The 24,643-nt window shown below is 46.1% G+C and overlaps 2 protein-coding genes across 4 annotated transcripts in view; both read left to right on the top strand.

The window, feature by feature from the left end:
* LOC139422737 (rab GTPase-activating protein 1-like) overlaps nt 1-24,643 on the top strand; it is a 144,477-nt gene that overhangs the window by 61,729 nt on the left and 58,105 nt on the right. The window lies entirely within an intron of this gene.
* On the top strand, nt 8,292-11,204 carry LOC139421873 (probable G-protein coupled receptor 21). Its single transcript, XM_071173002.1, has one exon. The coding sequence runs from the start codon at nt 8,709-8,711 to the stop codon at nt 9,801-9,803; it is 1,095 nt and encodes a 364-aa protein (XP_071029103.1). The 5' UTR covers nt 8,292-8,708; the 3' UTR covers nt 9,804-11,204.

Raw genomic sequence — 24,643 nt, 5'->3', positions numbered from 1 at the left:
ATGATATTTCAGAATATTTAGGCATGTTAGCTGGCTAACTCATTCATCCTGCTTTGTGGTATACCCCTGTGGAGGTCGACGTTTGTATGGTTGATTCATCGGGTATTTTTTCTACATGTAAAGGCTCTACCAGCTCACAACCATGAATTAAATCCTTATGGTGTTTTTCCTAAGCCCCATCAGATGCATTGATAACAAGCTACCATGTGGAGAGTCATTTGTCTTGCACATTGCTGTTGACAAAATGTCAGTCCTTGAATACACCATGCTCTACATTAGGTTTATAGTGGACTCTCTCCACGGTCACTCTGATTGGCAAATTGAATCTACGGAGGTCTAATAGCCTGACCTTATGTGAACTTTTGTGTTGGGTTTAACAACCACTATTCTGTTCCTCTCTCTGCACTCCACCATTGTACTTGATTCAATGGTATTGGCAACAGGAAATACCACCGTATCTGATCTGCATTCTATTTCAGGTTTCAGCCACGTTACCATGTGGTCCTAAAAAGTCAAGTAAGGAATCACTGTGGGTACAAAAGACATCTATTCAACGAATCCTAACAAAGTACATAGTACCTACACAAAACTTGAAATCTAAATAGCCTATCCCTGGGTTGAAGTTATATCTTACACCCACAATCTATTATGATTTAGCCTTTTCAGGTAATCCTGAGTACTATCCACAGAGGTATGGGTTTAAATAATACTGAGTTTCAGTTATGATACTCTAACTGCAGCCTGTATGGAGTTATTGTATGACCCCAAATGGCACCCAATTACCTACAGTTTCTTTTAACCAGAATCCTATAGGGCCCTGGTAAAACATAGTTCACTGCGTTGGGATTAGGGGGCCATTTTGGAAAGAATAAAAAAAAGAACGTTATTGTCTTTGGCATCACCTCACATCTGCTGCCATGTTGTGTTGCTACCATGTTGTTGTCATGTGGTGTTACTACCATGCTGTATTGTCATGTGTTGCTGCCATGTTGTTGTCATGTGGTGTTACTACCATGCTGTGTTGTCATGTTGTGTTGCTACCATGTTGTTGTCATGTGGTGTTACTACCATGCTGTGTTGTCATGTTGTGTTGCTACCATGTTGTTGTCATGTGGTGTTACTACCATGCTGTGTTGTCATGTTGTGTTGCTACCATGTTGTTGTCATGTGGTGTTACTACCATGCTGTATTGTCATGTGTTGCTGCCATGTTGTTGTCATGTGGTGTTACTACCATGCTGTGTTGTCATGTTGTGTTGCTACCATGTTGTTGTCATGTGGTGTTACTACCATGCTGTGTTGTCATGTTGTGTTGCTACCATGTTGTTGTCATGTGGTGTTACTACCATGCTGTATTGTCATGTGTTGCTACCATGTTGTTGTCATGTGGTGTTACTACCATGCTGTATTGTCATGTGTTGCTGCCATGTTGTTGTCATGTGGTGTTACTACCATGCTGTGTTGTCATGTTGTGTTGCTACCATGTTGTTGTCATGTGGTGTTACTACCATGCTGTGTTGTCATGTTGTGTTGCTACCATGTTGTTGTCATGTGGTGTTACTACCATGCTGTGTTGTCATGTTGTGTTGCTACCATGTTGTTGTCATGTGGTGTTACTACCATGCTGTATTGTCATGTGTTGCTGCCATGTTGTTGTCATGTGGTGTTACTACCATGCTGTGTTGTCATGTTGTGTTGCTACCATGTTGTTGTCATGCGGTGTTACTACCATGCTGTGTTGTCATGTTGTGTTGCTACCATGTTGTTGTCATGTGGTGTTACTACCATGCTGTGTTGTCATGTTGTGTTGCTACCATGTTGTTGTCACGTGGTGTTACTACCATGCTGTGTTGTCATGTTGTGTTGCTACCATGTTGTTGTCATGTGGTGTTACTACCATGCTGTATTGTCATGTGTTGCTGCCATGTTGTTGTCATGTGGTGTTACTACCATGTTGTTGTCATGTGGTGTTGTTGTCATGTGGTGTTGCTACCATGTTGTTGTCATGTTGTGTTGCTACCATGTTGTTGTCATGTGGTGTTACTACCATGCTGTGTTGTCATGTTGTGTTGCTACCATGTTGTTGTCATGTGGTGTTACTACCATGCTGTGTTGTCATGTTGTGTTGCTGCCATGTTGTTGTCATGTTGTGTTGCTGCCATGTTGTTGTCATGTGGTGTTACTACCATGCTGTATTGTCATGTGTTGCTGCCATGTTGTTGTCATGTGGTGTTGCTACCATGTTGTTGTCATGTGGTGTTACTACCATGCTGTGTTGTCATGTGTTGCTGCCATGTTGTGTTGTTGTCTTAGGTCTCTCTTTATGTAGTGTTGTCTCTCTTGTCGTGATGTGTTTTTGTCCTATTTGACCTCTTTTTTTTATATCCCCGTCCCCATGGGACGCCTTCATTGTAAATAAGAATGTGTTTTTAACTGACTTGCCTAGTTAAATAAAGGTTCAATAAAAAATAGAAATAAAGAAACATTAAAAGTATCACATACATTCTCACATCAGACACATTTAAACCAGTCGGTCCATCATACTGCATACACTAACATAGAGGATATTGATACATTCACTCACAACTGACCGCTGCCCCAACTGCACTGGATAGATAGGTACATATACCAATATAATTTACATTGCATTTAGTAGCTCAGTGGAGGCTCCTCCGAGGAGGAAGGGGAGGACCATCCTCCTCAGTGAACTTATTAACTTTAATGTTTCACAATTGTATTTTTATCCTTTTTGAATAAAACTATATTAAATATATTCACATGACACCAAATAATAGCTTCCGTCGTCGTACATTGACTTCAAACCTAGGAGGCTTTTGGTTCTCACACCCTTCTATAGACTTAACCAGTAATTACGACAACTTCCAGAGGACGTCCTCCAACCAGAGCTCTTGTTGTCCACCCTACAGCTAGTTTGCACTGCAGTGCATAAAATGTGGTGAGTAGTCGACTCAAAGAGCGAAAGACGATAGTTGAACAGTTTTGAACAAATTAATTTCCTCAAAAATGGAGGAGAGGAGAGAGAAGTTTCGTCGTATTTTTTTCACTTACTTAGCTAGCGTATGCAGGTAGCTAGTTTAGCCTACTGAAACAGAGAGGGATACTATGTTAGCTAGATGGCTATGGTTGTCCAACAATGGAACTCTTCCTAGTCAAGTTAAGTTTTTGGTTTTATGAATGTATTTCCACAGGGGTCAGCCGGTGTGACTGCTTGCTGCTGACTGTACACTGTACTTCATTATTGTAGCGGGTTTACTAACGCGTTAGTTCCAGTAGCTATGTAGCTATGTTGACTATGTTGACAATGATAGCAGTTAGCGGTCATGATATGAAGGTTTGGCTTAAAGTTTTTTTTTTTGCCTGGTCACAGACAGCTGATGTGTTGTGCACTGAAGTCCACAAGCGAAGGAAAAGGTGAGTGGAGATGCAAGAAGTCATTATACAACGATCAAAGGTATCATGCTGTTTGTATGTGGCTGCTATGAAAGTGAAGTGTGTTTGTGATCAGTGGTGTATTCATTCCGCCAATTCTGTTGAAAAAACGTTTCTTAAACGAAATGAGGGTCGACATATCTGAATTCGTCCAATAGAAACTCTCGCTAGATGCAGGCAGGAGTGTGCAAAACAGTATTGAATGTGTCTGTCACCTTTATGACTATTACTAATGTTTCTCGACCTGTGAACCTACATTTTCAACTGTCATTCATAGTCTAGGTTGTAACAACCTCATGATGAGTACAGGGAATATTTCACTATCATGCAGTAGCCTAAACCTATGGCTGTTACATTGAACTGGGTGAATGGAATATGAATGACAGTCATCCAATATGCTGTAGTAGAAGTAAGGCCATGCTCCTAAAAAAAAATGGCACCGCCCTCCAGTGAATCAGCATCACACTTTCCAGGTCTAACAGTATACACTGTGTCTGACGCAAGTCTAGAAACCTGTGTGTTTGGCTGTGCAGTAATGGCCATCCCCTACAGCAGTTTCCCCAATCAGCTTTATCATCATCCTTTTCCTTTTCCTCCTCGCCAGCTTCCCAGATTTGGGGCTTGATGACACGAGATCCTCCATGACTGACACAGGATGTTCTCTCATGGTGCTGCTGTTGTACAGAATGGCTGAACCTGAGGGTATTTCCACAGAGATTCTAGAAGTTTTCTATGTTCTTTGATACATTCACTGTTTTTCAGACCAAACAGAGCCCATGTCTTAACCTGTGGCTGACACCTCTTCTTCCTCCTCCTCTACCTCCACCAGCTCTTCCTTCCTTCCCTCCTCATCCTTCTCCTCCCTTCCGCATCATTCTCCACCTCCTCCTCCTCCTCTTCCTCCACAGCCTCCTCTTCCTCGTCCTGTTGGTGTCTGGTGCTGTCCACATGCTTGTCTGTGTTATTTGGTTACGGTGGACTGGGAGGGGGTTCTACTAGTGTGTGCTCTCTCTCGTTACAAAGCCTGTGGCCGTGTGCTGGTTGGATGGCAGTTGGCTACGCAAGCACCCATTCACCCCACTACCACACACAGCCCATATATCCATACTGCCTCCAGATGTGTCCCAGTCCTTCTGTCCATAAACAGAGACCAGAGAGGTCAGACACCATAGAGGTCAGACACAGTGCCGCTGCTGAGGCCCTGGCCCCACGCACGTCACCTCACCCCACGCTGTTAGGGAAAACAAACGCTTCCACAATGACCTGCCTGTTCTCTCAGACTCTCCTGTCGGTCTGTCTGTCTGTGTTTTGTCTGTGTTTGTATTTGCTCCAGGCCCACAGGACACACCCTTTAAAAAAAAGTGTCTGTGTGTGTGTGTGTGTGTGTGTGTGTGTGTGTTTTCTCCAGACCCACCACACTACAGAACATTAAGACCGGAAGCCCGTCACTATCCTGAAGCATCATTCTGTCAGAGTCAATCTTCTAATTCTTCCAAGAAGAGGTTTTCTACCTGGAGGGTTGTGGAACTTGGTTTCTTTTGTTTATGTTATTACGTCTGTTGTATGTTAGATGTATTATCATACAAAGCCAGTTGATCATGTCTCTCTCATTCATTCATTCATTCATTCATAATGGATGACCCCAGTGTTGTCTTGTATATTATAAATATAGCCTCTATACTTAGCCTCTGGTGTGTGCAGAGCAGAGGGGAGAGGTGCGTGCCCGACTCTGGCGGTGCATCTTTGAGCTTCATCACGCTACATCCATCTCTCTGCCACGAGGCCTGATGAGACACTGCAGAACTAACAAAGATATCCGGACCGTGACAGACACACTGCGGTAGAGATGGACGGACGGCGGAGAGACAGACAGTGATGCGTCTGGGAAGAAACTCAAAGACAAGGCAGTCAGTCATTGTGGGACAGACCAGTAGGCAACATCTAAGTCATGCTCCGTCAGTTTGACCAATGACAACTCTTTCATCTTCATTATTCATTGTTTTTACGTGAGGAAGGGTTGTCAACCAACTTGAGAAAAGGTGCAAAATAAATGAGCTTAAGAAAGGAAAATGCACAACTCGCAATTCAAAACGTTTTTAATTGTGACGGTTTCGGCCGTCCTTGGCCTACATCTGTGGGAGGCATGACTGGACTGTGTTGTGATGAGCGTCTTCAGTTCAGAAGACACTCTGTGGTCCTCAGAGCAGAAGACACTCTGTGGTCCTCAGAGCAGAAGACACTCTGTGGTCCTCAGAGCAGAAGACACTCTGTGGTCCTCAGAGCAGAAGACACTCTGTGGTCCTCAGAGCAGAAGACACTCTGTGGTCCTCAGAGCAGAAGACACTCTGTGGTCCTCAGAGCAGAAGACACTCCGTGGTCCTCAGAGCAGAAGACACTCTGTGGTCCTCAGAGCAGAAGACACTCTGTGGTCCTCAGAGCAGAAGACACTCTGTGGTCCTCAGAGCAGAAGACACTCTGTGGTCCTCAGAGCAGAAGACACTCTGTGGTCCTCAGAGCAGAAGACACTCTGTGGTCCTCAGAGCAGAAGACACTCTGTGGTCCTCAGAGCAGAAGACACTCTGTGGTCCTCAGAGCAGAAGACACTCCGTGGTCCTCAGAGCAGAAGACACTCCGTGGTCCTCAGAGCAGAAGACACTCTGTGGTCCTCAGAGCAGAAGACACTCTGTGGTCCTCAGAGCAGAAGCTAAATGAAGGAAAAGCATCTGGTGATGCAGCGTAATGAGAAGCAGGTGTATGAGAGATGACACACACACACACACATGTGTGTGCATGTAAACACACTCATCTCACACAGTGAGTCCCCTGAGGGACACTAGCTATATTCATATTAATACAAATCACATAAGCCAATCTTAAACATGTTGTAAACTCTGGAAGTCTTAAATGTCAAATTTGGTATTGTTTTATTGATATGCTGCATGTTAATGGGAGGTGCTAGTTCAGGCTGACCTGCTAATGTTGGCCAGCGCCCACAGCCACACAGGCTTTTACTGGGAGCACATTCAATGACTGCAAACATGTCGTTTCAGTGTTTCTGTGGTGTTTACGGTTAAAGTTTAAGAAAAATGCAAAATTCCTTCACAAGATGGACAATAAGGTTTGAAAACACAGATATGCTATAATAGTGTACTCCCAATGCCCTGCTCATATAAAGTCAAGATCTCCCACAATACAGTTTGATGGGAAAGCCCTGTCCTGGCTGCTAAGACAATTACTATAACAATACACAGTACATATAGCTAAGTTCCAAAAAACACATGAGTATTTATTTGATTTAGCATCAACTGGGTGAGACCAAGGACCCAAGGCACAGATAACATCCACTGATGTCATTTCAACTATGTGAAAATGTGTGAATCTGAGAGAGTTCGCCTAGTACTAGCGAGGTACTACGTGTGTTTCAGTCAAGCAATGAGGAACAATTGGGATTGGCATTTCGGTTAACTTCCTGATTAACTTCATAAAAATGGAAGTGAAACTCCAACCATGGTATTTGGAAGAGGGAGAGTGAGGACATTGTTTGTATTATAGGAGTGCACAAATAACCCAATATTAAAACCTATATGGCTGCAGACAGAAACATATGCTAGCAAAACCGCTGGGATCCAAATGTGGTTATATACATCCTAAAGGTATCTAACAAGAAGAGAGATGGGGAGAAGGGGCCTTTTTAACATGAGACTGGTATGACCATAATGCACCAGGTGTTTCTAGATAAGACGGTGTGTGTATATGAGAGAGAGGTGGTGTGTGTGGGAGTTAGATAGTGGCGGCAGGGGTATGCTGTGTGCGGCCAGCCAGTCAGTCAGTCATGGGATGAACGAGTGAGACTTGTGTACCCACAGCTGCTTACTGGCTGGAGCCAGAACAGGGGGAGGAGTGTCTCTGCCCTGCCTGCTGCAGGGAGAGAGAGGTAGTTAGAGAGAGCAGAGCGTGAGAGAAACAAGACTGAATCCGCTCCACAGAAGAGGGAGAGAAGGAGCAGAAAGAGAGGTAGTTAGAGAGAGCAGACCGTGAGAGAAACAAGACTGAATCCGCTCCACAGAAGAGGGAGAGAAGGAGCAGATAGAGAGGTAGTTAGAGAGAGCAGAGCGTGAGAGAAACAAGACTGAATCTGCTCCACAGAAGAGGGAGAGAAGGAGACTGTGAGAGAAACAAGACTGAATCCGCTCCACAGAAGAGGGAGAGAAGGAGCAGAGAGAGAGGTAGTTGGAGAGAGCAGACTGTGAGAGAAACAAGACTGAATCCGCTCCACAGAAGAGGGAGAGAGCAAAGGAAAGGGACAGAGAGAGAGAGGTTGGGGTCGCTGCATCGGTATGCCTGCTCCTCCTGCTCTCTCATTTCCACTCCACACGCTGCTGCCTTTCTGAGTAGACCCAGACTCTGTTTGAAATGCCAATCACCTCCTTGAGGCTGTGCCTTCATCTTCATTCATTTACATTTATTCTCACCTTTCCCTGCGTGAGGGAGACCGGGACTGCCTAAGACATTCGTGGAGGATCATTTCTGCTGAAGTTGCTGTGAAGAAATTCTGCTCTTTGGACGCAATCCGCCTGATCTTTCCATGTTTGGAGAGGACACAAAGTCTCTGGAAACATCGAACTCTATATCACCTGGAATATTTGAGAATTTGTGACTGCATTTTTTAGAGACATACAGGAATTCCTGTAAGCCAAGACGATCAAACTTGTTGACCGTTTTCTATATTTTCCCTGCTACTCTTGCAGGGCAGGCACAGAGCGCGGCAAGTGTTGTCTATGTCTTTTCTAAGGAGAGAACCAGAGGAGTAGAAGGATAGGCTGCCATAGTATTTGTCCTCCATCTGTGTGTGTCTGTATGATTGAATCGTCTGTGTCTGCACAGTGAGGGATGCCCTGGGGGACTCCCAGATCTTGGTCGTGGACGAGGGCTAGTCTTCACGTTGCTGCTGATATGGCAGAGGGTACACGGCTCCTCTCTCTCGGCCACCAGCCTGATCTGCTGCTGAGCTAGGACCAGGACTAGGACCAGGACTACCAGCCCCAGCCAAGCCCCCTGTCTCTGCGTCTAGGACCAGGACTACCAGCCCCAGCCAAGCCCCCTGTCTCTGCGTCTAGGACCAGGACTACCAGCCCCAGCCAAGCCCCCTGTCTCTGCGTCTAGGATCAGACCAGACAAGGATCTTTCTGGAGCCTCCTGCCCTCTGTCGGTTGATTTGGTTTCAGACCAGGAGCTTTCAGAAGGCTCTCTGGCTGCAAGATGATGAACTCTTCCCTGGACCTGCTGGAGCTTGAGCTCCTCAACCTGAGCGGCCCTCCTTTCTGCCTCCTGGACGTGGGCTACAGCCAGATCTTAAACACCTGTCTACTGGAGGTAGCCATCATCCTGCTGCTTACCGTCCTCATCATCTCTGGCAACCTGGTGGTGATCTTTGTGTTCCACTGTGCTCCTCTTCTCCAGCACCACACAACCAGTGCCTTCATCCAGACCATGGCCTATGCAGACCTGTTGGTGGGTGTCAGCTGCCTCATCCCCTCCCTGTCCCTCCTCCACCACCTGAAAGGCCTGGACGAGGAGCTTACCTGTAAGGTGTTTGGTTACATGGTTTCCGTGTTGAAGAGCGTTTCCATGGCGTCGCTGGCGTGTGTTAGCGTGGACCGCTACATGGCAATAACACGGCCTCTGTCGTACGCTACCTTGGCGACGCCGTGCCGGATCCGCGCGTGCATCCTCCTCATCTGGGTCTACTCCGCCCTTGTCTTCTTGCCCTCCTTCTTCGGCTGGGGGAAGCCCGGCTACCACGGCGACGTGGTGGAGTGGTGCGCGGTGGAGTGGGAGACGAGGCCACTCTTCACATCGTTCATTGTGGCGCTGCTCTACGCGCCAGCCGCCATGACGGTCTGCTTCACCTATGTCAACATCTTCCGGATCTGCCGGCAGCATACGAGGGAGATCAGCGAGCGCCGCACCCGCTTCGGCCCACAGGAAGGCTCTCTGGGACAGGATGGCCAGCCGCAGCATGCGCCGGCGTGCACGGACAAACGCTACGCCATGGTGCTGTTCCGCATCACCAGCGTCTTCTACCTCCTCTGGCTTCCCTATATCCTGTATTTCCTGCTGGAGAGCGCTGACATCTACAGTCACCCTGCCGCCTCGTTCATCACCACCTGGCTGGCTATCAGCAACAGCTTCTTTAACTGTCTGATCTATAGTCTGTCCAACAGTGCCTTCAGGAAGGGTTTAAAACGCCTCTGTTTGTTCTGTGTGCAGCGCGTGGACAGTAAGAAGTCCTTCAGCCCCTCACCAGGGTACGGCCAGGGGCCCATCTGCACACGCTCCACATGCCATGTCTAGGATCTCCCAGAGAGCCTTGTGGCGGTTGAGTCAGAGTATCGTGTTGTTATAGCACTAAGCATGTCCCATACTGATGCTGAGCTAAAGGGAACAGGCTTCACAGGGAGTTGTGTCGCTGCAGATGCTGCAGATGCTGCTGTTTCTCGACAGTTGAAGGTTTGTTGGAGGGTTGCGTCCCTGGCCACTGCTGCCACTGACGGGATCGTCTCCAGGTCCTGAGAGCTGTGAAACCCGCTTGGGAAGTACAGCCAAGGCTCAGCCCCAGCCATGAGAGAGGTGGGAGAGGTAGGATGTGGAGTTACCCTAACCTTTGACTCCTGATATAGATGACGGCGTTATGGCTACGTTGTTTCAGCGGGTGAGAGTTGAGGTGACTGAAGACCTTCCTTCTGACAGTACTTGCCAAAAACACAAACTGTAAGAAGAACACACGTTGTTTTAGGGGAGGGTTTTTTGCTGGGACTCTGTGTCTTCCTAGCAGTTTGGGAAACTATTTGTATTTGTGCTACAATGTATAGAATGCAAAAAAGGACTTGCGTTACTTAAAGGTCCAATGCAGTCAAAATTAAGTTTTTCCTGTTCCATTTCCATTTTAGTAATTTAGCAGGCGCACTTATCTAGAGCAAATTACAATTAGCGGATTCATCTTAAGACAGCTAGGTGAGACAACAACACATCACAGTCGTATCAAGTACATTTTCCCTCAACAAAGTCAGTGCCAGTAAAACACTGTGAGAGTTATTTAAGATGCTCTTCAAAGAGGTAGGGGTTCCAGACGTTTCAGAAAGATGGGCTGTCCTGACTTCAGGGGGAAGCTTGTTCCACCATTGGGGTGCCAGGACAGAGAAGAGCTTTGACTGAGTTGAGCGGAAACGTCCCTCCCGTAGGGGTGGGAGAGCCAAGAGACCAGAGGTGGCAGAATGGAGTGCTCGGGTTGGGATGTAGGGTTTGAACATAGCCTGACGTTAGGGAGGGGCAGTTCCCCTTGCTCCTCCGTAGGCAAGCACCAGGATGCCAGTAGAGTGAGTGGGGTTACAAGGAGAACCTAGCAGGGTTGAGCCCCAGGCAGCCTGCAGCATTTATAATCTACTACTAATACAGTAAGGTACTTAATTGTTACCCAGAAATGATTTGATGTTAATATAAAAATAGCTGCGTTGGGCCTTTAAAAAAACGGAGAAACACTTGATTGCTGCTTTCTTATGCCTAGCTGAGTGGAGCTGTCAATAACAACTTATTTAAATGTTTGCCCTTGTGGTTTTTACAGAAACAGATTATTTACAACATTGTGCGCTGAGGGGTGCAACAACCTCAAACTCTGAAGAGAATCTTGTAGGTCTACATCATTTATTTACATCTGGGTTGTTCTGAGGCAGAGAAAGAGAGGACTTTGTTTAGGTGCCGAAAAAAATATTGGTTGGGCTTTAATTAGTAGTCTCAGTTGAACTAGTTTACAACTGAGGGATCAGCGTAATCATTGACTGGATGACTCGTTTCGACAAACTTCCTCATCATCAGAGCCTGTCTGGCTCTGTAACCAAACTACATTGCACTTCACTTATGAGGAGAATGTGGTCGTTGTGTCAAAGCAGAAGGTTATAGAGAAGTGATTAAGCACCAGAATAGTTGATCATCTCCAAAGATTTGCCCCACATATGTGATCTGTTCTAGTCTAGGAGTGTCTGCTGCTATACCGATGGGGCTCTTACGTTGTGGAGCACAGGGAGGGTTGGGAATCATTAAATCAACCTCACATCTGTCTTAATGTTAATGAAAGTGAATGTTGATGGTGAGTACTGAGAATGCTGTGAGCTGCTGTTAGCTGAGGAACATTCTGCCTCTGGCTGGGTGTGGTAAACGTCTTGTCTGTCTGTCTGCCCCCCTACCTTTCTCCTCCTGCTCATTACATCGCAGAAAGCCAGGGGGATAAAGAGAGGGAGAAAGAGCAGAATAGCAGCTGTGGAGTGAGAGAGAGCCCTAAGATAAACATTATGGCCACAGTAATACTGTGCCACACACACACACACACACACGGTAATGTGGGACGTTAAACAGTACCACTGTATGTCCAGACCCATATGCTTCAAGACATTTCACTTTTCCAGCCGGGGCCACAACACTACAGTATAAAACAGGCTGGTTCAGACCAGGCTGTTCCAAATGGAACCCTATGTAGTGCTCAAGTGTTTTTAAACTAATGTTACTGGATATTTATTAGACTTTTTCACAAGTTTTGGCTTCTTGTCACTTTTCTCTCTTTAGTACTCTGACATTTGGGAGCAAATATACAACGGACACAGGGGCTTTATTTTCCTAGTGGACCAAAGTTGAATATTTATTGGATTTGTATATTTGAAGAAGAAAGAGACTGAATGAGAGATGGCAAGAAAAAGAAAGTGTGATTCAGGTTGATTACTTTCTTTTATGGATGTTTTCATGTTAGGAATTTTGCAGTGATGAAGGTGTGGCCAGACATTGAGGCTGCCTCTGCAATGAATCCAGTGTTCTGGGTACAGGCTCCATCGAGGGGTTTTCAGAGTTGCCTGTACAGCAGTCCTATCTGAATTGATTTAGTCTTTGAGCAGTTACGGTGTGACTATTAAAATGTATTTATTTTAAAATATTTCAAAGCTGTACGTAGTCTTTTATGCATGTTTTACTTACTGTATATATTTGATTGAATTGTCACTTTTCGTATTCAAATCACAAACTGTTGTCAAACTGTCTAAAGTGTAAATGCTTTTGGAGACGTACGTCTTCACGACAATGCTGTCAAAGGGCACAGTGCAATACATTCAGTCTTCCTCCATTTTGTCGATGTTTTATTGAAGACAGAGAATACACAATAGAAATAGTTATTTTCTTTATTTACCACTGAGTGTGTATTGAATAGGGCTGCCCCCCGACTAAAAATAAATCTTGGTAGACCGAGAGTCATCTGTTATTTCGACCAATTGATTGGTTGAAATTTTAAAACGTGCCGAGCTCAGACTGTGTTAAAAAAAAATGTCAGTGAGTGACTGGGGGACTAGTATCCGTTGTCTCTCTGTCCTCCATGCTGCAGCGACCACCACAGAGCATCAACAGTGTGAATCGCGCTGTCCGTGTTGCTGAAGCTGCAACATAATGCCAGCAGCATACCACCCTGCCAGCAGCATACCACCCTGCCAGTAGTATACCACCCTGCCAGTAGTTTACCACCCTGCCAGTAGTATACCACCCTGCCAGTAGTATACCACCCTGCCAGCAGTATACCACCCTGCCAGTAGTATACCACCCTGCCAGCAGCATACCACCCTGCCAGCAGCGTACCACCCTGCCAGCAGCGTACCACCCTGCCAGCAGCGTACCACCCTGCCAGCAGCGTACCACCCTGCCAGCAGCGTACCACCCTGCCAGCAGCGTACCACCCTGCCAGTAGCGTACCACCCTGCCAGTAGTGTACCACCCTGCCAGCAGCGTACCACCCTGCCAGTAGTATACCACCCTGCCAGCAGCATACCACCCTGCCAGCAGCATACCACCCTGCCAGCAGCATACCACCCTGCCAGCAGCGTACCACCCTGCCAGCAGCGTGCCACCCTGCCAGTAGTGTACCACCGTGCCAGTAGTCTACCACCCTGCCAGTAGTCTACCACCCTGCCAGTAGTATACCACCCTGCCAGTAGTCTACCACCCTGCCAGTAGTCTACCACCCTGCCAGCAGTATACCACCCTGCCAACAGCATACCACCCTGCAACCCACTGCTGGCTTGCCTCCGAAGCTAAGCAGGGTTGGTCCCTGGATGGGAGACCAGATGCTGCTGGAAGTTGTGTTGGAGGGCCAGTAAGAGGCACTCTTTCCTTTGGTCTAAAAAATTATCCCAATGCCCCAGGGCAGTGATTGGGGACATTGCCCTGTGTAGGGTGCTGTCTTTCAGATGGGTTGTCTTTCAGATGTTAAACGGATGTCCTGACTTTCTGTGGACACTACATATCCCATGGTACTTATCATAAGAGTAGGGTTGTTAACCCTGGTGTCCTGACTCTCTGTGGACACTAAATATCCCATGGTACTTATCATAAGAGTAGGGGTGGTAACCCTGGTGTCCTGACTCTCTGTGGTCACTAAATATTCCATGCCACTTATCATAAGAGTAGGGTTGTTAACCCTGGTGTCCTGACTCTCTGTGGACACTAAATATCCCATGGTACTTATCATAAGAGTAGGGGTGTTAACCCTGGTGTCCTGACTAAATTCCCAATCTGGCTCTCATACCATCATGGTTACCTAATCATCCCCAGTCTACAATTGGCTCATTTATCCTCTCCCCTGTAACTATTCTCCAGGTCGTTGCTGTAAATGAGAATGTGTTCTCAGTCAGCCTACCTGGTAAAATAAGGGTCAAATATATAAATAAATAAAAATTACAGCCATTTCTTACTGAAAAGTTCTGTTACTGAAAGCGCTAAATTGTTTAGGTTAAAACCGTCCCTATTCCCTCAACGTGCATGCGACACGTATGCATCTCATGCACGTTAACGACAGGGCCTGACCTATAGCATATCATAATCACATCAATAAATTGGTTACAACAAACTCTGAACACCGTAACAGCAAAATGGATGCAGAGGATGTGACAAACTGGAGATGGGGGAATGTGTACTGGTTTCTCAGGAAGTAAAGGGGAAGTCAGATGTGTGGAATAAATGTGACTAGTTGTTAAATACTGGAGATGAAGAAAAAGAAGGTAAGGAACAAGCTTTGTCTGCGTATTATGTTTCCAAACAGATGCTGTTAGATTACAATACACCTTTTCTGACTGTTTGGAACAGTTTAAACAACACTAAATAAATTATAAGCATACCAGAGTCTAACGTTTAAAAAAATAAATTGTAAAGCCTTTATTAAAGCAAAGACTAGAAACAGTCACATTCATTCTTGAATGCAATTTCCGGACATGGAGCGGTTTATTGAATGTTTTGCTAATTATTTAAGGATCGCTTTCTTATTAAATATTTCAACTACAATGCTTTATTGCTCATCCAAAGAAATATCAGTCGACCAAAAGCCTATAGACCAAACCAGTTGACTAAATAAGTCCAGGCCTAGAATTGAAACAATAGATGCCAATCTGTTTCTCTCTATTGGCTATGTGCTGTTTTTGGATTGTTAGTGATATTGCCTTCTGGTAATAACAGAGTTTCTGCCAGAGTCGTCACACGTTGTTCACCGTTTTTTATTAAGTTCACATGACTCTCCGCCTGACGCTTCTGCCCTTTGGGGATGGATTTGTGTGTCTGGGTGGTTTGTATGCCAGTGTGTTTGATGTGCAAATGATGTGTAAAGAAATAGGTTCATGTACAGTAGATGTGTTCGTTCAGGCATCTCAATTCTCTCACTCTTGGAAGCCTTATCAAATGTTGATTGGTTTTACTGCTACTGTACTTTCAAAGGGGCTGTTATTTTTCCCCCGAGCTGACAAGGTAAAAATTTGTCGTTCTGCCCCTGAACAAGGCAGTTAACCCACTGTTCCTAGGCTGTCATTGAAAATAAGAATTTGTTCTTAACTGACTTGCCTAGTTAAATAAAGGTCAAATAAAAATAAAAACCATTGACCCTGCTTTCAGTTTTACCCCACATGGGTTCACTAATATTGTTGTGTATTTCAAAGACAATTCAAGTGTCCTTCTTTTGAGGCAGATATGAGTTCAATATTTTACAGTAGTTCCATCCAGGTGTCAGTTAGTCAAACTCTATTCCACCCAGTTAGTTGAACTCTATTCCACCCAGTTAGTTGAACTTTACTCCACCCAGTGAGTTCCACCCAGTTAGTTGAACTCTACTCCACCTAGTTAGTTGAACTTTATTCCATCCAGTTAGTTGAACTTTATTCCACCCAGTTAGTTGAACTTTACTCCACCCAGTTAGTTGAACTCTATTCCACCCAGTTAGTTGAACTCTATTCCACCCAGTTAGTTGAACTCTACTCCACCCAGTTAGTTGAACTCTACTCCACCAAGTTAGTTGAACTCTAATCCACCCAGTTAGTTGAACTCTACTCCACCCAGTTAGTTGAACTCTATTCCACCCAATTAGTTGAACTCTACTCCACCTAGTTAGTTGAACTCTATTCCACCCAGTTAGTTGAACTTTACTCCACCCAGTTAGTTGAACTCTACTCCACCCAGTTAGTTGAACTCTACTCCACCCAGTTAGTTGAACTCTATTCCACCCAGTTAGTTGAACTCTATTCCACCCAGTTAGTTGAACTCTACTCCACCCAGTTAGTTGAACTCTACTCCACCCAGTTAGTTGAACTCTACTCCACCTAGTTAGTTGAACTCTATTCCACCCAGTTAGTTGAACTCTACTCCACCCAGTTAGTTGAACTCTACTCCACCCAGTTAGTTGAACTCTACTCCACCCAGTTAGTTGAACTCTACTCCACCCAGTTAGTTGAACTCTACTCCACCCAGTTAGTTGAACTCTACTCCACCCAGTTAGTTGAACTCTACTCCACCCAGTTAGTTGAACTCTATTCCACCCAGTTAGTTGAACTCTACTCCACCTAGTTAGTTGAACTCTATTCCACCCAGTTAGTTGAACTTTACTCCACCCAGTTAGTTGAACTCTACTCCACCCAGTTAGTTGAACTCTACTCCACCTAGTTAGTTGAACTCTACTCCACCCAGTTAGTTGAACTCTATTCCACCCAGTTAGTTGAACTCTACTCCACCCAGTTAGTTGAACTCTACTCCACCCAGTTAGTTGAACTCTACTCCACCCAGTTAGTTGAACTCTACTCCACCTAGTTAGTTGAACTCTATTCCACCCAGTTAGTTGAACTCTACTCCACCCAGTTAGTTGAACTCTACTCCACCTAGTTAGTTGAACTCTATTCCACCCAGTTAGTTGAACTCTACTCCACCCAGTTAGTTGAACTCTACTCCACCCAGTTAGTTGAACTCTATTCCACCCAGTTAGCTGAACTCTACTCCACCCAGTTAGTTGAACTCTACTCCACCCAGTTAGTTGAACTCTATTCCACCCAGTTAGTTGAACTCTACTCCACCCAGTTAGTTGAACTCTACTCCACCCAGTTAGTTGAACTCTACTCCACCTAGTTAGTTGAACTTTATTCCACCCAGTTAGTTGAACTTTACTCCACCCAGTTAGTTGAACTCTATTCCACCCAGTTAGTTGAACTCTATTCCACCCAGTTAGTTGAACTCTACTCCACCCAGTTAGTTGAACTCTACTCCACCCAGTTAGTTGAACTCTAATCCACCCAGTTAGTTGAACTCTATTCCACCCAGTTAGTTGAACTCTATTCCACCCAGTTAGTTGAACTCTATTCCACCCAGTTAGTTGAACTCTACTCCACCCAGTTAGTTGAACTCTACTCCACCCAGTTAGTTGAACTCTACTCCACCCAGTTAGTTGAACTCTACTCCACCCAGTTAGTTGAACTCTACTCCACCCAGTTAGTTGAACTCTACTCCACCCAGTTAGTTGAACTCTACTCCACCCAGTTAGTTGAACTCTACTCCACCCAGTTAGTTGAACTCTATTCCACCCAGTTAGTTGAACTCTACTCCACCCAGTTAGTTGAACTCTACTCCACCCAGTTAGTTGAACTCTACTCCACCTAGTTAGTTGAACTCTACTCCACCCAGTTTGTTGAACTCTACTCCACCCAGTTAGTTGAACTCTACTCCACCCAGTTAGTTGAACTCTACTCCACCCAGTGAGTTCCACCTAGTTAGTTGAACTCTACTCCACCCAGTTAGTTTAACTCTACACCCTACCCAGTGAGTTCCACCTAGTTAGTTGAACTCTACTCCACCCAGTTAGTTGATTTCTACTCCACCCAGTTAGTTGAACTCTACTCCACCCAGTTAGTTGAACTCTACTCCACCTAGTTAGTTGAACTCTACTCCACCCAGTTAGTTGAACTCTACTCCACCCAGTTAGTTGAACTCTAATCCACCCAGTTAGTTGAACTCTACTCCACCCAGCAGTCAGTTGATGGTACTTTAGAAAGGGGCAAAACTGGAGGAAAGGTTTCTTGCTTTGCTGACCAAAGAGCCATGGCCGTCTCTCCTTTCTTTTTCCTGTGGGAAAACGTCAAAACGAGGGCTAGTGATCTCTGGGGACTCAAGCTCCCATAATGACCTGCTCTCTGCAGTGCCATATTAGGACGTTGTGCGAGCTGGCGTGGTACTGGGAACATCCATGCCAACTCTGGGACAGAACTGTTTCCAGTGATCTGAGCAATGAGGCTCTAACTTTACTGTCGAACTGACTACACACCCACACACACGGGCAGAAAGGCAAACTACACACACACACTGTTTTCCCGTCTCTTATCCATCAAATGCTTACTCAGATATGTGTTATCGACTGATCATTACCACACATAACATATCTGGGATCACCACCATCTTCGATCTTGACCACTTTGAACCGTAGCAGTATTTGGGTGCATTATCTTTTAAATCAGGCATAGTTGATATAAAGATATTTCATAGGTTATTCTTAGCTCTGTGTGTCCCTGCTTGGAGCTGATAGTCTGCTAGCTTGTTTAGTAGCCTGTTAGCTGGAGCCAGAGGAGCTAGCCATGCTGTACAGAGGCCACCCCAACCACCTCTGCCCAGAAGGGCTATGTATTCAGGGCTGAGGGTGGCTATCTGAGGGAGGGCAGATGGCTGCTCCACACAGGGCCAGGGGAGGATGTGAGGAGATCTCTCACTCTCTCCCCCTCTCCCTCCCACCATACTGCCCAGTGTAGGGCTTTCATCGCCCCACTCCCTCCCACAGACTATCTCTCCCCCTCTCCCTCCCACCATACTGCCCAGTGTAGGGCTTTCATCGCCCCACTCCCCCCCCCACAGATTATCTCTCCCTCCCACCATACTGCCCAGTGCAGGGCTTTCATCGCCCCACTCCCTCTCACAGACTGTCTCTCCCTCTCTCCCCCTCTCCCTCCCACCATACTGCCCAGTATAGGGCTTTCATCGCCCCACTCCCTCCCACAGACGATCTCTCCCCCTCTCCCTCCCACCATACTGCCCAGTGTAGGGCTTTCATCGCCCCACTCCCTCCCACAGACTATCTCTCCCCCTCTCCCTCCCACCATACTGCCCAGTGCAGGGCTTTCATTGCCCCACTCCCTCCCACAGACTATCTCTCCCCCTCTCCCTCCCACCATACTGCCCAGTGCAGGGCTTTCATCACCCCACTCCCTCCCACAGACTATCTCTCCCTCTCTCCCCCTCTCCCTCCCACCATACTGCCCAGTGCAGGGCTTTCATCGCCCCACTCCCTCCCACAGACTATCTCTCCCTCTCTCCCCCTCTCCCTCCCACCATACTGCCCAGTGCAGGGCTTTCATCGCCCCTCTCCCTCCCACCATACTGCCCAGTGCAGGGCTTTCATCGCCCCACTCCCTCCCACAGACTATCTCTCCCTCTCTCCCCCTCTCCCTCCCACCATACTGCCCAGTGCAGGGCTTTCATCGCCCCTCTCCCTCCCACCATACTGCCCAGTATAGGGCTTTCATCGCCCCTCTCCCTCCCACCATACTGCCCAGTGCAGGGCTTTCATCGCCCCTCTCCCTCACACCATACTGCCCAGTGCAGGGCTTTCATCGCCTCTCTCCCTCCCACCATACTGCCCAGTATAGGGCTTTCATCGCCCCTCTCTCTCCCACCATACTGCCCAGTGCAGGGCTTCTATCGCCCCACTCCCTCCCACAGACTATCTCTCCCTCTCTCCCCCTCTCCCTCCCACCATACTGCCCAGTATAGGGCTTTCATCGCCCCTCTCCCTCCCACCATACTGCCCAGTACAGGGCTTTCATCGCCCCTCTCCAGGTCTCATAATCAGCCCCAAGTAAGAAAAACAAACGGCCATTTCACCCATTGTGTTACGATTAACCTAAACTGTTAACAATGGAGGAAAGGGTTACAGTGCTTCCTGCGGAAGACACACACACACACACGCGCGCACACACACACACACACACACACACACACACACGCTCCATCACTAACCACCAGCATCACCAAACACAGTCTGTGTTTTTCTCCCTCCCTCCCCACTCACGCAAAGGCTCTTGTTATATCACTGGGCTTTTTAACACTAGAAGAGCAGAGTCATTTTCACTCAATATGAATTTAAAATGAAAATATCTCTGCCATTTTTAAAGTCATGCCCCTGCCTCCTTGACTTTTCCTAAATGACTTTTCCTAAATACGTCTATTTAACTCGCGTTGGTGTAAGAATTCCCATATCACAAACAGAGTTTGTGTTATAAGCAGTTTTAAAGAGGACATGTTTATCTTCTTTCCTGGAGCGCCAAAAAGTGACTTTTTAAAATCCTAGAGTCACATGCAGGTAAGACATGATTGCTATATATTATCAGAAAGAGCAGATTCAGAGTTTCCAAAACCCTTACCATTGCCAAATAGCTCAGAGAATTGAAGAGATGAGGTCCATTTAAAAATATATTTTTTCCCCCACACATGAGCACGCGGCAACAGATAGCCTGCAGTCACATAAACTAATGAAAATGCTATTTTGTTTCCTATTCTGTTACCCAAAACCTTCACAAACACAAGAATCTTAGAATCTTTTGAGTCAAAATGACTGCTCATTGGCTCAAAGTGGGGGTCCGCCCTCGAGGCCCGCATTTTCTAGTGTTAAAGGACCTCAGGGTCCGAGATGATAACCCTAGCGAACTTACACATGGATCCTTATCCGTGATGAAGCCTAGGGCCGATACAGGCCCCCGTCCAGGGTGCATCCCAAATGACACCCTATCCCATCCCTATATAATGCACGGCTTTTGACCAGGGTTCATGTACTGTAACAAGGACTGGACTGGGAGAAAAAATAAAATAGTGGTTCTGTGTGTCGTTTGGGGCCTTAGTTCCGCTCACCATTCAGTTGTTTGTTTATTCCTATATTCTTCTGTACATTCTCCTGCTCTCTCTTGGTTTCAGTGTTTCTCTATGGAAGTAGAAACACAGTCTTGATGGATGGAGGGAGAGAGGGAGGCAGTCGGTCCACTTGGTGCATTAAGGAGTTTGTCTTTGTTAGCTGGAGATTGGTATAACCAACGGGGTCTAACAGTTTATTATCACTGACTAATACTTTTACCCCCACAACAAAACTATTTTCTAAAACAAACTGCATTTTATATATATATATATATATATGATTCACTTCCCACATGGATCTTTACCAAATACACTGGCATGTTTTGGACTACTATTAGCACCTTTAGTTTTAGATACAGGCGTCTTGGTTGAACCAATTGCTTAATCTATTTATTTTACATCCATGGATAACCATTAGTCTGTGGGATGGATAACCATTAGTCTGTGGGATGGATGACCATTAGTCTGTGGGATGGATAACCATTAGTCTGTGGGATGGATAACCATTAGTCTGTGGGATGGATGACCATTAGTCTGTGGGATGGATATCCGTTAGTCTGTGGGATGGATAACCATTAGTCTGTGGGATGGATAACCATTAGTCTGTGGGATGGATGGCCATTAGTCTGTGGGATGGATAACCATTAGTCTGTGGGATGGATGACGATTAGTCTGTGGGATGGATGACCATTAGTCTGTGGGATGGATGACCATTAGTCTGTGGGATGGATGACCATTAGTCTGTGGGATGGATGACCATTAGTCTGTGGGATGGATAACCATTAGTCTGTGGGATGGATAACCATTAGTCTGTGGGATGGATAACCATTAGTCTGTGGGATGGATGACCGTGGGATGGATGACCATTAGTCTGTGGGATGAATAACCATTAGTCTTTGGGATTAACGGGGGATGACTAGAGCGGCGTTTGTGTGACAAGGGCGGATCTCAAAGAATTATAACTGCGGGCCGGGTCTTTTTACAAAAGTGTCTGTAGGTAAAGGGGTTCTTCATCCCAGGACATAGTGTCTGTAGGTAAAGGGGTTCTTCATCCCAGGACATAGTGTCTGTAGGTAAAGGGGTTCTTCATCCCAGGACATAGTGTCTGTAGGTAAGGGGTTCTTCATCCCAGGACATAGTGTCTGTAGGTAAAGGGGTTCTTCATCCCAGGACATAGTGTCTGTAGGTAAAGGGGTTCTTCATCCCAGGACATAGTGTCTGTAGGTAAAGGGGTTCTTCATCCCAGGACATAGTGTCTGTAGGTAAAGGGGTTATTCATCCCAGGACATAGTGTCTGTAGGTAAAGGGGTTCTTCATCCCAGGACATAGTGTCTGTAGGTAAAGGGGTTCTTCATCCCAGGACATAGTGTCTGTAGGTAAAGGGGTTCTTCATCCCAGGACATAGTGTCTGTAGGTAAAGGGGTTCTTCATCCCAGGACATAGTGTCTGTAGGTAAGGGGTTCTTCATCCCAGGACATAGTGTCTGTAGGTAAAGGGGTTCTTCATCCCAGGACATAGTGTCTGTAGGTAAAGGGGTTCTTCATCCCAGGACATAGTGTCTGTAGGTAAGGGGTTCTTCTACAGAGAAGACCATAGGAAATCCCAGGACATAGTGTCTATAATACTGTAAGGGGTTCTTCTACAGAGAAGACCATAGTAAATCCCAGGACATAGTGTCTATAATACTGTAACGGGTTTTTCTACAGAGAAGACCATAGTAAATCCCAGGACATAGTGTCTGTAGGTAAGGGGTTCTCCTACAGAGAAGACCATAGGAAATCCCAGGACATAGTGTCTATAATACTGTTATAAGCTCACATAGTTGCTGTCACAAACTCTTAACTCCACACAGTTGTCACTGACTAGTTGAATATTAATTTCCCACTGAGCAAACGATTTCTGTACTTTTTGTTCTACTTGCAGCCCCGGTTGTCCTGAAAGGAAAATGGTAAAACACTTCATTGTGATGCTAAATATAAGGGCTGGACATGCAGATAAATGAAAGTCAGATAAATGAAAATAAAAAAAATTCTCGGGACTGCCAGGGTTAAAAGTATTGCATCGGTTTAGAGCATAGTGTTCACCAAATGTCTTATACCGATGTACTGCTTTTAAATCATGAGAGTAAAGGGGGGCACAGGCTGCCACACTTCAGGGAGAGATCTGGAATTGGTCTGTTGGTGACCAGACTGTTGGTCAGCCGCTATGGTCTTGGTAGCTAGTGCTGGATGGTTCCTGTCTCTGTGCTGAGCCAGTCAGACAGTGGCTGTGTCTGCTACTGTGTGGATGCCACTAGCTGTGACTGTGTGTGGATGTCACTAACTTTGACTGTGTGTGGATGTCACTAACTTTGACTGTGTGTGGATGCCACTAACTGTGACTGTGTGTGGATGCCACTAACTGTGACTGTGTGTGGATGCCACTAGCTGTGACTGTGTGTGGATGCCACTAACTGTGACTGTGTGTGGATGCCACTAGCTGTGACTGTGTGTGGATGCCACTAGCTGTGACTGTGTGTGGATGCCACTAACTGTGACTGTGTGTGGATGCCACTAGCTGTGACTGTGTGTGGATGCCACTAACTGTGACTGTGTGTGGATGCCACTAACTGTGACTGTGTGTGGATGCCACTAACTGTGACTGTGTGTGGATGCCACTAACTGTGACTGTGTGTGGATGCCACTAACTGTGACTGTGTGTGGATGCCACTAACTGTGACTGTGTGTGGATGCCACTAACTGGGACTGTGTGTGGATGCCACTAACTGGGACTGTGTGTGGATGCCACTAACTGTGACTGTGCGTGGATGCCACTAACTGTGACTGTGTGTGGATGCCACTAACTGTGACTATGTGGAAAGTGTAGTTGCATTATTTAGAGTGTTCCGTTCCAGATAAACATCAATAATGGAAACCAGGGTAATTAATTTTTGAAAAGAGGGTTTGCTAGCATTTTCGTGTGAGTGTGTGAGTGTGTGAGTGTGTGAGAGTGTGAGTGTGTGAGAGTGTGAGAGTGTGAGAGTGTGAGAGTGTGTGAGAGTGTGTGTGTGAGTGAGAGTGAGCGTGTGTGTGAGAGAGTGAGAGTGTGTGAGTGTGTGAGAGTGTGAGTGTGTGAGAGTGTGAGTGTGTGAGTGTGTGAGAGTGTGAGAGTGTGAGAGTGTGTGAGAGTGTGAGAGTGTGAGTGTGTGAGAGTGTGTGTGTGAGTGAGAGTGAGCGTGTGTGTGAGAGAGTGAGAGTGCCAGTCCCTCATATCTAGTGATGGGCGGATAATTGAAAGTCACATATCTGGATATCATTTTTTTAAACAGCATTACCTGCACCAAAACTCAGTATTTTTCCCTCATAGCTTGTTCTCCATCTTAATTTTAAATAGGGAGCCAGTTTGTTTTCAGCACTTTTATTTCCATGACTGATCAAAACTATTTTTGTCATGGCTCAGTCTTGCCCCTCTGCAGCATACATATGGTGAGAAATATGTTTTGAATCGCAGTATAGAATCACAATACATAGAGAATCGTGATAGTCATAATACTCATATCATCACCAAAGTATCGTGATAATATAGTATCGTAAGGTCCCAGCCTTACTCTCACGCTTGGTCACCCTGGGATACAGATGCAGGTTGGTGGCGTTGATATCTGGCATGGACCAGCTACATAGGCTTACTGTACATAGCCTTCAGATTACAGGCCTACCTAAGAGTAGAGCAAAACAACTGGCTAGGTACTGCTCTGTTTCATCTGTTATGGGCAGCCTAGCTGTGTTGAGAAGATACTGCTCTGTTTCAGCTGTTATGGGCAGCCTAGCTGTGTCGAGAAGATACAGCTCTGTTTCAATTGTTATGGGCAGCCTAGCTGTGTGGAGGAGAAGGTACTGCTCGGTTTCAGCTGTTATGGGCAGCCTAGCTGTGTGGAG

Source organism: Oncorhynchus clarkii, chromosome 12, assembly GCF_045791955.1.
Source record: "Oncorhynchus clarkii lewisi isolate Uvic-CL-2024 chromosome 12, UVic_Ocla_1.0, whole genome shotgun sequence".
Lineage (NCBI taxonomy): Eukaryota > Metazoa > Chordata > Actinopteri > Salmoniformes > Salmonidae > Oncorhynchus > Oncorhynchus clarkii.
This window is presented reverse-complemented; position numbering and strand designations above follow the sequence as displayed.